Source organism: Melitaea cinxia, chromosome 16, assembly GCF_905220565.1.
Source record: "Melitaea cinxia chromosome 16, ilMelCinx1.1, whole genome shotgun sequence".
Taxonomy (NCBI): Eukaryota; Metazoa; Arthropoda; class Insecta; order Lepidoptera; family Nymphalidae; genus Melitaea; species Melitaea cinxia.
Genome location: NC_059409.1, coordinates 3,316,984 through 3,331,751, shown reverse-complemented (window position 1 = coordinate 3,331,751; position 14,768 = coordinate 3,316,984). Strand labels below are relative to the sequence as shown.

The following is a 14,768-nucleotide window of genomic DNA, read 5'->3' as shown; positions in this document are numbered from 1 at the left end:
GAAAGTTATAAAAGTTTTGATATGTTCACTACTATTTTTGAAAAATAGTATTAATAAGACCAAGAAAACAATCAGTTTTGAAGGAAAATTAAAAAAAAAGTATCATAGGATAAAATTATTATTTATTAAATTTTCAACATTGACTGCTTATTATAAAAAAATCAGGAAATGGTAAAAATAAAGAAATAGGTGAAGGTTTTGCAAATGGGAAATGTTAATGGTACCTATCGATTCGATTTTAACTAAGATTTTACAGCTTGTGGTCTGGCATGGTAAATTAAGCGAATTCGGAATTGGTCCATTTTCACTTTTTCCTTCTTTCTATTCTTAATTTCCTTGTTTTATAAATGTTATTTGCACAATAAATACTAATCAGTGGTTTAGTTACATGTTGTCACATCTTGTAGCAATTATAATAATTTGAACGTTGTAATTATATTAAATACACGACTACAGACACCACCATGTATAAGAATGACCTTTGGAGATCGAGCACCTAAATTAAGAGTCTATCGAATCTTCATGGGCATAATTAAATAATTTGCACTCGTACGGTCAGTTGTTACTGTTGCCTTACTTTGGTCGGCCGCAGCAATACGCCGATAATTGTAAAAATCGCATTTTCCTTGTAGTGTCATTATGTAAACGATAATATATACCTATATAAGTGTGCGACGGTTAGTGGTTAACTGAGAAATATTTAGTCTATCTGTCGTCTGATGTTAATTTTGTATTGGTTTTTGTAAGTCACATACCTATATTGTATTGATATATTTTATTAATTAGATAAATCGGGTGCTTAATTTCAAAATGTAGTAATTGTATAACAACGAATACGGTATAATAAAGAAGTATAGGTATTAACTAGTAATAATGCATGGGCTTATTTGTGGATTTGTGCATACAATATGTGTAAATGCACTTTGGTTTTGGAAACATTCGTAGCTTATAAGATTATGAAGTGTTTAGCTTTCTCTTTTCTACCTATTACTCTAAGTGCCCATTATAATGTTTATTCGTGTATTCGTATGTCTTTATTCTGTATTACCTAAAGGTGAAAAAAAATATATAAAAATTATGTTAATAGAAAAAAGAACAACTGACAAGTCAGGTTTTTTTTTTCCTTTAGAACTCGACACAGAAAGATTGTTTTTTAATTTTCATTATTTATGTAATTGTTAACGAATTTAATAATTTTCATTTCTAAACTCATTTAATATCGGCCCTATATTTTATTAGACATTGTATATTATCTTAGGCGTTTATTAATTTTATCTTAATGGTTTATTGAAATAAGCACGATAGTCTATTAGCACAATGACATATGATATAAATTTGCATTATTAATCGATCCTGATACTTACATTGACTTAGGTATATAGTAGTATATTTGCAATAAATGTATAACGTAGTAGTAACAAGCTCTGCTAACTGGTGACATAGTTTCCAAGAATTGCATTATTTTTCTTTTTACGAAAGATTCAGTAAAATCTCTCTTGCTTAATTAAATATTTTATACGGATTTGAGGATGCATAAGTTTCCTAATAAACGTACAATTCTCTGCGAGTACTTATATTTAAGGTGACCATCTGATTAGGGGACCAGTCAAACCAAAGCATTCCAGTGCAGAGATGTTACGTTAGTATTAAAAGTTTCTTATGACTTCCGATCTGCAATCAGTTACATAATAAGTCGCCTGTAAAATAAACATATAGTCATAATGTTTTCTTAAAAGGCACGGGAAATCGAGAGCCCGTTGATGTTGTATATTTAAATTAAAAGAAAAGTTAGCCTACTGGAGACGTGTATGCAATTTTTTTTAAGTAAAACTTCTTTAAAATTTATTTATTATAACGCTGACGAAACTCGCGGCAAGTAGCAATATAAGTACAACGGAGGCATTGCATTCAGCCTGTAATATCCCACTGCTGGGTATAGTACTCTTTCTCCATGTAGGAGAAGGATCAGGGCTTTTTAATCCATCACACTGCTCCACTGCGGGTTGGCGTTGGCAGATATGTTACGTACTATGAGTATCGATCGCTATCAGGTATTTATGATAAAAACTGGGACCGACGGCTTAATGTGCTCTCCGGGTCACGGTGGGGAGATCCATAACTACAGACATTCAAACTGTAAAGAAATATTACTATAAATCGAAATATCCATCCCGAGTGGGACTCGAACCGGCAAACTGTCGGTGATTTAGGAAATGGAGACATCGCTATCTACTATATAACGATTTTTATGACAACAAAAAACACAAATGTTACTTAACTTACATAACTAACACTTTTATCAAGTTTATTTTCAAGAAATTAACTCGAGTAACATCTGTACATAGGCATCTATTAGAAGCTAAAATAATAAATCGTCCTTAAATAAAACCACTACAAGTGAAATGGGATGCAGAATAAAGTCATGTGCATTCCAAGCACGTCTATGTATTTAAGAATTTTTCGACATCTTTTAAAAAAGCGACGATCACACCAACAGAAGAAGTATAAAAGATTTGATAGTAAGAAACTGAAAGTGTCATGGCGAAAGCGTCGTTAATATGGTAATTATTTAATTTATTATTTATTTAATGTGTAAAACGATTACTGATTTGCATGTTCTCTTTCTTTTCTTTTCTTTATGAAATATATTAGACATATTAGATACTGGCTGCCTGGACAGACTTCGTTCTGTCAAAAGTTAATAGTTTTTTTTTTTTTAGTATTAAAACCTTCCGTGTGCTTTAAGGGACACAAAAAAATAAATTAGCTGAATTTGTCGAGCCATTCTCGAGTTATGCGCTTAGCAATATTCATTTTTATCAATATATTGTAAGATTATTATTTACTATAACTAATTGTGTTTGCTCGCAAACGAAAAAAAAACCGACTTCAATTACATCGACAAGTAATACAACGTAGATCGACGAAAAAATAGTCAAGCAACTACGCGTTATTAAAGATTACTCAAAAAGTAGTTATCAGATCTCAATAAAATTTATATGTGACCACATGATAAGCATCAGCTTTCGATTGAATTAAAAATTATCAAAATCGGTTCACCCAGTAAAAAGTTATTGCGGATTTTCGAGAGTTTCCCTCGATTTATCTGGGATCCCATCATCAGATCCTGGTTTCCTTATCATGGTACCAAACTAGGGATATCCCCTTTCCAACAAAAAAAGAATTATCAAAATCGATACATCCAGTAGAAAGTTATGCGGTATAATACAACATAGGTCGACGAAAAAAGCGTCAAGTAAAAACGCATTATTACATATAACTCGAAAAGTAGTTGTTAGATCTCAAATAAATTTAAATGGGACCAATTGGCACACACCACCTTTCGATTAAAACAAAATTTGTCGAAATCGGTCTACCCGGTCAAAAGTTCTGATGTAACATACATAAAAAAAAAAAAAAAAAAAAAAAAAAAAAAAATAATTGTGTTTGCTCGCAAACGAAAAAAAAACCGACTTCAATTACATCGACAAGTAATACAACGTAGATCGACGAAAAAATAGTCAAGCAACTACGCGTTATTAAAGATTACTCAAAAAGTAGTTATCAGATCTCAATAAAATTTATATGTGACCACATGATAAGCATCAGCTTTCGATTGAATTAAAAATTATCAAAATCGGTTCACCCAGTAAAAAGTTATTGCGGATTTTCGAGAGTTTCCCTCGATTTATCTGGGATCCCATCATCAGATCCTGGTTTCCTTATCATGGTACCAAACTAGGGATATCCCCTTTCCAACAAAAAAAGAATTATCAAAATCGATACATCCAGTAGAAAGTTATGCGGTATAATACAACATAGGTCGACGAAAAAAGCGTCAAGTAAAAACGCATTATTACATATAACTCGAAAAGTAGTTGTTAGATCTCAAATAAATTTAAATGGGACCAATTGGCACACACCACCTTTCGATTAAAACAAAATTTGTCGAAATCGGTCTACCCGGTCAAAAGTTCTGATGTAACATACATAAAAAAAAAAAAAAAAAAAAAAAAAAAAAAAAATACAGTCGAATTGAGAACCTCCTCCTTTTTTGGAAGTCGGTTAAAAAAATACAGTCGAATTGAGAACCTCCTCCTTTTTTGGAAGTCGGTTAAAAAGTTATAGACCGAAAAGGCTTGATAATCGGTTACCATAGCAACAGATAATTATAACGATAATTTAATAATTTCATTTAAATTCCGTTGGAATTTTGCACGTACTTTTGTTTCTTTACTGTAACTCTAAAGGTGATATGAAAATGCACCACAACAAATGTTTACAGTTTTTGAATTTGTGATAGGTACTTAGATTCGAAACGTAGATTCTATAGAGAAGAATTGATGAGAACCTATTGGCAATGTCACAGTCAGTAAACATATTTACCTACAGCTTGGGCGTGTATTGATACTTTAAGATAAAAAAAAAAAAAAACTTGAGTTAACAGTAAAGTTAGTGGTACAAAAGTATTTAAAATGTTTCAGTTAGTTCCTTTACAAACCAATAATAATTGCGTGAACCCAAAAACCTAGAATTCTTTTTCACCGATGATTTATTGCTTGAATCACAAAACGCTCAGAATTCTTTTTCACGTAATGCATCTAAAATATTTTGATACAACTTAAAAGTAACGATAATAGTTTCCGTAAGAAAGCTGTGCAGGGATTTGCAGAGCGTTACGCCTAATATACGAGAGGGAAATGGTTATTTTTATTGCTGAAATTATTTAAAAAACGGAATATTTTTCGAGACACACTATTTTTTGATTAAAATGAAAATCGAAATCGATCCACCCAATCAAAAGTTCTGAGGTAACATTCAACTTCCTTGATTGGAATTCGGTTAATTAATAAGTAATAACTACGAGTATACCAAAAAAGCAGATCATTTCAAGATAAATTTCAAGGAAACCCCAATTAATATTCCAATATAATACTTTTAAAATTGCAAAAGTCTACAACATATTTTAGTAGGTATTTAGCTTGTTATCGTTCTAACACCGGTGCAACGAAGATTATTTTAATTAACTTGCAGCTGGTATGTTATTGTATTATATTTGTTTCTAATAATTCAAGAGATAAGTGTTATTGAGAGAATGATATATTTACAAAAAAGGATTAAAACAAATATTATGCGTATCTATAATATGACCAATATATGTATCTAGATTCGTAAGTTTAGCGCGTAGACACATTTCAGCGATTAATATCTATTTGTATAAAAGTTATATTATTGAGGTTTTTTTGAGGTAGGGTATTGCAGGATGTATCCTGTTCAAATTCTGGAGCAGCCGGAACAGGGATGTTTCTCAACCTTATAGAAAATCAAAACTTCCTTAGTAGTTTTTTTTTATTGCTGTGGTGAGTAAGGTGAGCAAAGCTTGGTTCAGGGGGTCAGTGGTAGAGTAACAAACTTTTTTTTGAAGTTTTACTTTTTTTGGCGCGTTAGGGAAAAATGTTGAGAGTATACTTCTACGATGTGCGCGCACACCGTCATAGAAAAATCCGACATTCTAGTTAGCTAGTTAGCTGGTCAACGAATAAGAAGCTAGCAACGTTATGTTAGATAGCCAGTCAGGTATAACTTCTTACGTGCATACATAAGTAAACAAAACTTTTTTTAATCTTCCAGTTGAGCGGCTTTATTTATGAGCAAGACATACCTAAATATTAAAATGATTTATTTTATTTTAAATTCACCAAACTAAAATAAGCGAATAAACGTTCTAAACTCAATATTCAATAATCATATACAATTACATTAATTTTGTTATTATTCAAAAAATAGTTATAACAGCCGGCTTTTACCTGTAGCAGACGAACAGACGACCGTGTGTGTACGTTATATGATATTTATTTATTTATTTATTTAACAGCTTAACAATTTACGGCGTAGTAGCTGTCCTGTCTTATGATGCGAACAGTCGATATCCGTCAGAGTACCACGGGCTGTGTATAAACATGTTCTTGAATACCATGGAGAAGCTGAAGGTATTGGAGAACTGCACTATTGTTGTTGGAGATCTTAAAATTTTAACACTTGAAAAATCAAAACCTGAAGATTTTAAGAATCTATCATTTCCTAAATTAAAAGAGGTATGTACTATAATGAAGTTATTGGCAGGGATATTATGCACTGACCTTCAATTTTACTAAAACACTTTATGGATACAGACGTAGATATACAATAAGTACTATAGAATTTTGTTTGCGAGCGCTGCAAAAGGCGTAGTGATCCCTTTGAAACCGAATGCTCAATATCCCTGCCGATACCTATACGTTAGTTGTTTCTCATCTTAATTATTTTCATTTTTTATACACTAGGTCGGTTGTAGCTTATAGACGACTGCAACAACGGAAGTATCGCAAGCGCGCTACAATCTAAAGCGCTAATTGTTAAATTACACGTACGGACCACATATCGTTTAATTATAATTTAAATATTAGTCATTCCCTCTCTCCATATATGTATTCTCACACATATTCACAACAGCCCTTCAAAATAGAAAATCTAAAACTTCGTAATTTTTTGGGTGATAAAGTAATACCTACTTAAGAATCTTATGCTCTGCGATAAATATAATATTCAGTTTAAAAATATTAAAAAAAGTGGTATTCAATACAATTTAAAATTTAGTCTCGAATTATATAATATCAAAGCAAATATTATAACACAAGTTAGCAAAAATTTTATATGCAAAGTAGTAATTTGTAGGCGGTAATTTCTTAGAAATGTTTCCAATTAGTAATATCAAAAGGGTATCAAAGGGTTATCAATTTCTATGAATAATAAATTGTCTCTAATATTATTATTGTGTCTAAATATTTTGAATTTTACGTTACAAAAATATTCTCAGAATTCGGATAGTAGTATACTTTTGATCGAATGATAAAATTAATTAATTTTGTTTTACATTATAAATTAAATTAAATTTTTTGAAAATTTAGATATACAGAATATGTCAATAAAGGATTTTGTTGCGCTACTATGTACTATCTTGTATTAAGTTCATTCTATATTATAATTATGTACCTATATATAGATGTATGATGTAGATATGTCCATCAAACCTTAAACAATATAACCATAGGAAATAGACTCTTGATTACAAGTTTGGATTAGTTAGACGTTTACCCAGCAGTGGACTTCTTATCAGTTGTAGTTTTTATAATAAGTTATTAAGTTAAAATCATAATTTAATCCAGTTACCAAATGTCAGAATTGTCGATTATTACATTACAAGTTTCTTTTAGATTATGAGTAACAAGACTACGCGTTGTCGCTGCAGTCATAGCATTGTCACTGAGAAACATTTATATAGGGTTTGTCGTGCTATGGGAGTTTGTTTTTGTGTTACGTGTTATTTATGCGCTTGGCAACATTCATTTTTATTTATATAGAAGAAGACTATGACTAGTCCGTTGGGGCAGCTTGTCACTACAACAGGGTCACTAACCTTCTTTTTGTTCCGCGGGTTACATGTTCAGATCCCGCTTGAGTCTTGGGTGTAATGTGTGTATTTATATATGTAATATTTATATATGTATAGTCTATGTACCTAGATAACAAAATATTTAGTTAGTTAACAGTCACCTGTTATCTGTAACGCAAGCATTAAGTTACCAAAAACAGACGACCGTGAGTCTATGTTATAAGATATTTATTTATTTTTTCGATATCTTTTTTTTACCACAGATATAAAGTCTTCTACTTAATTTTTATGACTTAAAAATGTGTTAATTTTTAGGTAACCGGCTATATGGTTGTGTACAGAGTGACTGGTTTGGAAACATTCAGCACATTGTTACCAAACCTAGCAAGGATTCGTGGAAATACACTCTTGTATAATTACGCTTTAATCGTGTATGATATGTTTAATTTAAGAGAGGTAAGGTTTAGTTTCCAATTATTCTTTTAAAATATAACAGTTTTTTTAATAGACATTAACAAAGAAACTAAAATTAAATAATAATACGCTCAAAGCCAGGCTTTATATTGTAGCATAATAGTCCATAGAAAATCCTTTTATATTTGTAAAAGTTTATTATAATAGTACTCTTACAAGTTAAATTAAAATCGGATTTTGGGACCGCTATTCATGCTATATAATAATCCCTAATATTAATATTATAAATATGTTAATGTAGGTTTGTTTGTTACGCTTTCACGCGACTAAAGTACTTAACCGATCATCATGAAACTTTTACACATATTCTTGGGGGTATTAAAAGTAACATAGGATAATTTTTAACAGTAAATAGAAAATTCAATGCGAGCGAAGCCGCGGGTATGTGCTAGTTAGAATATAAACTTGTGTCACAGAACAGTACATAGCTTCTAGTTTTACCTGCATCCACATCTATGGCTACTAAGTCCTTCCATTTACTTTTTACTCCTCTTATAAAAACGCCCCACACTTGTTCACACATGTTACTTCTAGATATAAACTGCATATAATTTATATTTTTTATTTATCGATAGAAAAAACTAAACTTTACCCATTTTAATTTTGATGTGAATAATTTTAATTTTAGAAGTGCGTTCATTTTTTCATTGTTTATGTTTCAGATTAGTTTAAACAGTTTGATCAAAATAGACAGGGGAGGCGTGGTCATCGGGGGTGGTCCGCTTACCTGTTACGTGAATACAATCGACTGGAACGCCATTGCGCCAAGGGCTCGACATGTTTTAAGCAAACCGGACAAGTACTCTCACTGCAACTTCCCATGCACTTGTACCGCCAACCCTGAAACTAATCGATGTTGGAATAATAAGTAAGTCCAGATGTTTCATGAAGTGTATTGTAATTGATTCCGTAATACGTAGAATCAATCGAATACATTAATTAATATTGATTTAATGATTACACTCAGGTGGTTTGCCACATGCTAATTACCCATTTACTTGTAATTATTATGTACTTATCTGCTTAACGAAGTAACGTTTCATCGTCTGCCTGGATTATATTAAGTTAAATGTACTCGTTGATGGGTTTGTAATTATGTATGGATTTATGTACCTATGTATATGTACAAAATGATCATCACTATGTATTGCGTATAAATTTAATATATATATTTTTTACTATTTTATTGAAATCAATGTGAATTAATATTATCCATTCCACATCCAGTCAAAATTGCACAGTCGATTTCGTCATGTTACCCGTATGTAGAATGTAGATGACACAAGCGAGATTTTTCGGTGCAGTCGAGTTTAAATCCTTAATATAAGTTAATATTGTTATTATTCACCACAAACCGTGAAGAAACTATGTTTTGTTAAAATTGTTACTACTGTGACCTACCGCGATTACCATTTTGAAATTCCCGATATTTTTACGACCATATCACGAGTTAGTCAACCGTCACCATGGCGTCTGCTACTCGAAATACCGGAATTTCAAAATGATATTGGCGCTAAGTCTCGTAGAGTCAAAAATATTCGTAGTGATCGTAAAAGTTTAAAATTTTGTATTCTGTGCTTATATTTCAGGAAATGTCAGATCTTTCTCGAAGGCCCAGACAGCAGGAATTGTAGCAGAGAATGTCTCGGATGCCGTAACACGAATCCTAGCAGTTGTCATCTTTGTAAAGACTTTACATACAAAGGCGAATGTGTATCGAAATGCCCAAATGATACGTAAGTTTACCCATGTTTCTAAAATAAATATCTATTTTTATAAATCATACTTTTCTGCGTAAGGATACATTGCAAAGAAAACCAGGAAAATATCAGCCAATTGTTATTTCTTAACGTGTTGTCAAATAATCTCATTGTAGATCTTCCGAACATTCCACTCAAAATTTCATTTCCCTAGAAGCGGTTGAGAGTGAAATCTATATTCATTTATTATTTTCTATTAATTGATTGATTGGTTTAATGGACTATTTTCTATATATTATTCTTTAAATTTTCAGGCTCGTTCTGTCTGCTAGTAATCATTGTATCACCCACGATGAATGCATATACCTTAAAAGTTGGGCATGGAATAACACGTGTGTATCAGAATGTCCGAAAAACTTTATGCGATTCAGTGAATTAGGACATATAACTTGTATTCCTTGTCTTAATTGTTATGAGGTAAGTTTAATTTTAAGTTAAATAGTTACTTTAAAGCTATGGGTAAGTTTTTTGAGGCACTATAGTTTTAAGGTAGGAAAAAAAATAATCTTAGTAAAAAAAGTATTTTTAATGACTGAGTATACTTGTCTCCATTTATTATCTATACAAAATTTATTACAAAAAAAATCACATTTACTGGAATTTTCAATCAACCCCATTGGCATGATGCTCATGCGGACGGAAGAGTAAATCGCGATTTTACTTATTTCATCCAATGTTCTTTTAATGGGGTCAATTAAATTGAATTTAATTACTTATTCGAATAAAAAAGTTTAGATAATATTCATTGGTAATGACGTGTTTAGTATCATTTTTAATATCATCAATAGAACTTTTTGCTTCATTTGTTATAAGCACGTAAAACAAAATAATTTTTTATTTTTATTTTCAGACATGTACAAACCTTACAATTCAAACATTGGATACAATACAACGTGCTGAAAAATGTGTCTACGTCAATGGTTCTTTGACAATTCACATTTGGTCGTTACCAAATGCAGTGGACGAAATGAGACACTATCTAAAGAATATTATAGAAGTATCTGATTACATTAAAATTTATGGCTCTATAACGATAACTTCTCTTGATTTTCTATCTTCACTGCAAAGAATCAAAGGCAAAAGATTGTATAATGGAATGTATAGTTTACTTATTTATGATATGCCCAATCTGCAATCTTTATTTTTACCAAGTGTTATTGAAAATTTAAAAGTGGATGACGGGACTTTAAGATTTTACAGAAACCCAATGCTCTGTATGCATCAAATTAAAAAGTTGACACAGAGATTTCCGATAGCGCCAAACGAGCTTGATATTCCGCAAGGGTTAAACGGCTATAGTGGGAGTTGTAACGAAACATCTTTAAACCTAAATATTGACGTGAAAAATGAAACATTTGCTGCTGCGTCCTTGTACCGTTTATCTAAAGGTGTGCATTATACAGTTCTCTACGTAAGGGTACCTTATGGATTGAATACTTCAATTGTGCCAGAAACATGTAGTGATTCGGAGTGGTTTGCAATAAGTGTTCCAGATGATTTTGAAGAAAATGTCACGGTTCCATTGCCATCCCTTCGCCCCGCGTCAACTTATGCTCTTTGTGTAGAAAAATACGAGCCATCGTCACGTCATCTGGCACGTAGCAGTATTGTCAAATTTAAAACTCATGTAGGTAAACCTGAACCACCTTTCATAATGGAACTTGTAGCATCCTCGTCCAATGTCATCGTAGTCAGATGGGTTGATCACATAGACTTCCGACCGTATATAACACATTACGAATTAGATATTAATTTGGTAGATATTAACGAGGATAAAATTATCACAAGAGATTACTGCAACGTTATTAATGATGATGTGTACGAAATAGATAATGCAAGACACGCAAAAGTTATGCGACCACCTATGAATTATGAAAGAGGCTGTGAAAGCATGTGTGGGATTCTGTCTTCCGTACCCGTAGGTGCAATGGTCGAGGACTATTTTGATGTATGTGAAACTATTGGCTACTGTGACGACGATTCGAAGCGTACAAATAATTATACTATTAACGGTGTAGTAAAAAGTTTATCATTAGATATAGATGGTCAAAGAAATACTTTCCAAGTCGGTGGTCTAGCACCATTTAGAGATTACAAGTTTCGTTTAAGAGCTTGTACTAAATACTCATGTAGCCGAACAGCAAAAGAAGTAGTTCGGACATTGTACTCAGAAAATGCTGATATAGCTTCTATAGTTAGTTATAATATCTATAATTCTGGATTCATTTATGTTAAATGGGAACCACCAAAAATAACGAACGGACCAATTTTAGCTTATACTATTGAAATTTATAACGTAAAGTTGACTGACATGTACCATTTGGTACCACAAAGATGGTGCGTTTCTGGAAATAACACAAGTTTAACTATCGAATCAAACAAGGCCAGTAAGTATTTAGTCAGGATTTGTACCACAACGTTAGCTCATACGTACGCGTGTAATGATTGGTATAAAACTGAAATTCAATATGAATCAGATTGGTGGTGGAGTGGAGTAATTTTCGGTTTGTTCATAACTGTCTTCTCGTGGGTTATCGGATGGCGTTGGAGTATGAGAAGAAGAAGTAGTGACCGTATACCGCTATTTGACATCACTGCTACCTATCGCCAAGAAAGCGATCCACCGGCTACAATGTTATCAGACTTTGTACCTGTACATGATATTAGACGCTATCTCGGGAATCTATCGGAAATAGAGGAAACGTCCGTTTGACGGTTAAGCGTAAAATCACGGCTTATCACAACTCGCCAGATATTTGGGGCTATTTTAGAAGTACAATTATTGTTTATAAAACCGGCCAAGTGCGAGTCGGACTCACGCATCGAGGTTTCCGCACAAACAAAATTATTAAAAATATATATGATGTAACTAAAATTTTATGCTTTTCGCAATTTTTCCTTTATCTGTGCTATAAGACGTTCTTCTCAGACGTTACTTAAATCTCAAGATTCACAGGAAATACCCTGTAGGTTTTGATTCCCTTGCGAGTTTCGAAAATTTGCAGCATATACGGCTGTATTTTTTAATTGCGTTGGCTTAGAAATATGTTTTATTTTGATTTTTGGAAACTTGAGTATTTGATATGAATTGCAGCTTGATACCTCCACGTGTTCCAGAGAAAAAGGGTCTTGACAGACAGACGAACAACAAATCCTATGAGGGTTCCGTTTCTTCTTTTGGAGGTACGGAACCCTAAAAATGCAATAATGATATGATTTCTATATAACGGGATATTTTCCATGTTTGTTATTAACAATTTATAGTTCCCAGTATTTCGGTATTATTGCAAGCGCTACCGTAACGAGGGCACATCTAAACATGAATATATAAATGATAGTTTTAGTAACTATGGAAGCTTAAAAAGTAGAGTAATTACAACTTGTATTAAGATGATAATCGATTATTATTAAATAACTATACTTCTGCGTGCTGGGTTTGATAAGTGATAATAAAAAAATATTTTTATCTGAAGTAAAGCAAGCTAGAAGAGAAAAAAAAATAGATTTACAAAAAGGATGCCAAAAAGAAGAGAAATAAAATTATTTTTACAAAAATGATGCCAAAAGTTACTAATTATTACTAACACAAAGTTTTTTTTATTTAATTAAAATCTTTATTGAATATTGAATATAAACTTTTTTTAATTTAAATTTTATATATAGATTGTGCATAGAAACAAGTATATGAAGAGCCATTTGCGCGTAGATCGCCCAGTTTATAGAACACAATTCGTTGAGTGAAAAGTAGAAATATAAAATTCGGGTAAAATCTACAAAATTTGGTGACGCTTTTAAGAAATATGTTATGCTTAAAAATATGTAAAGAAAGAGAATGTAAAGAAAACATCACCAGAAGCGATAGAGAGAGAATGCGTCACCAATCAAAATCAATGAAACCTGTGTACTTCGAGAAAAATTCCAAGATTTATATATTTTTATTTGTCACGAACAGAATGGTGAATGAGACTGCAATTTTTTTTCCAAAAAAGACAATGAGTCATATTTCAAACTATCGAAGCGATATGAAATAGTGGAAAGCGATAATTTTTTTAAAAATAAAAACAAACAAAAAAAGCATCAACTGTTTTATTCTGTATCACAATAGATTTTATAGTAAAATTGAATAGCAATAAGATTAACGTTAAGTTTCAATTTCATTTCGATCAGCACCAAAATTAAATTATTACGGCAATACAGATATTTCATTAACGTTGTACAGTAAAAAAGAATTCCCTGTCTGTTCTAATCCAACGCTATCAAGAGAATACGGTAGTGCAAACGTCCGTTTGACAGTCAAGCGTAAAATCACGGCTTATCTCAACTCGCCAGATCTTCTTCGGGCTAATTAAACCCTCGAGCATTCGAAACGTTCTGCCAGTTCGGTGTCACTTAATTCTTAAAGGTGTATTTTGGATACAAACTGAAGCTGATTTCACACTTTATGTAAATTAAATTCCTGCAAAAAATACCGATTATAATTTGGAACTGATTGTGTATTATTCTAATTGTATTCAAAGGGACCTTAAAATTTAAGCCAAGATTGCTAAGTATATAGATGATTCAATTCTACATAACATTATCATTTAGATAAATATAGATAATTAGAAAAATAATAAAACTAATAGCGAGTTTTAAAAATAGTTACATAGAATTAACAATATTTTATTTTTTATATCTTTTGTTTGTTTAGATGTTTTACCTTTAAATACAATACTATTAATGGTACAGTTTTTCCTTTTTGTAAATGATCGCCTAACATTCAATCGACGCTACTAAGATAAACTCCTGTTTAGGGCGTCTGGAAACGCACACAACAATCACTACTTCAAGCACAAACATCCAGACCACGACTAACATCTGTGCCAATACAAATGTTTGCCATGCGTAGGGATCGAACCAGCACAACAGTCATAAACCATGCTGCTGTTTTTAGCCTCCTCATTGTGTATCGATCGATTGTTATCATAAACAGTTGCTTAGGCAGTATTAATACTTTCAACAGAAAATCTCCTACCTGCTTTGCAGCTTCTTGGATTAAAGCCTAACTGTTCTCCTAAGTTTGAAAGAAAAATATTTAGAAATATTTAGAAAGCTGAACTCGA

The 14,768-nt window shown here is 31.9% G+C and overlaps 1 protein-coding gene and 1 long non-coding RNA gene across 2 annotated transcripts; both read left to right on the top strand.

The window, feature by feature from the left end:
* The first annotated feature begins 5,476 nt into the window (after window positions 1-5,476).
* LOC123661200 (insulin receptor-like) lies at window positions 5,477-12,695 on the top strand. The gene is made up of 7 exons (XM_045596186.1): window positions 5,477-5,523; window positions 5,876-6,095; window positions 7,748-7,888; window positions 8,569-8,774; window positions 9,496-9,642; window positions 9,921-10,083; window positions 10,517-12,695. Exons 1-7 carry the CDS (start codon window positions 5,477-5,479, stop codon window positions 12,377-12,379), a joined length of 2,787 nt encoding a protein of 928 aa, XP_045452142.1. The 3' UTR covers window positions 12,380-12,695.
* Window positions 12,696-12,740: 45 nt separating this feature from the next.
* LOC123660859 lies at window positions 12,741-14,155 on the top strand. Its single transcript, XR_006744260.1, has 2 exons — window positions 12,741-12,849; window positions 13,330-14,155. It is a non-coding gene; the product is annotated as an uncharacterized LOC123660859 (long non-coding RNA).
* Window positions 14,156-14,768: the final 613 nt, after the last annotated feature.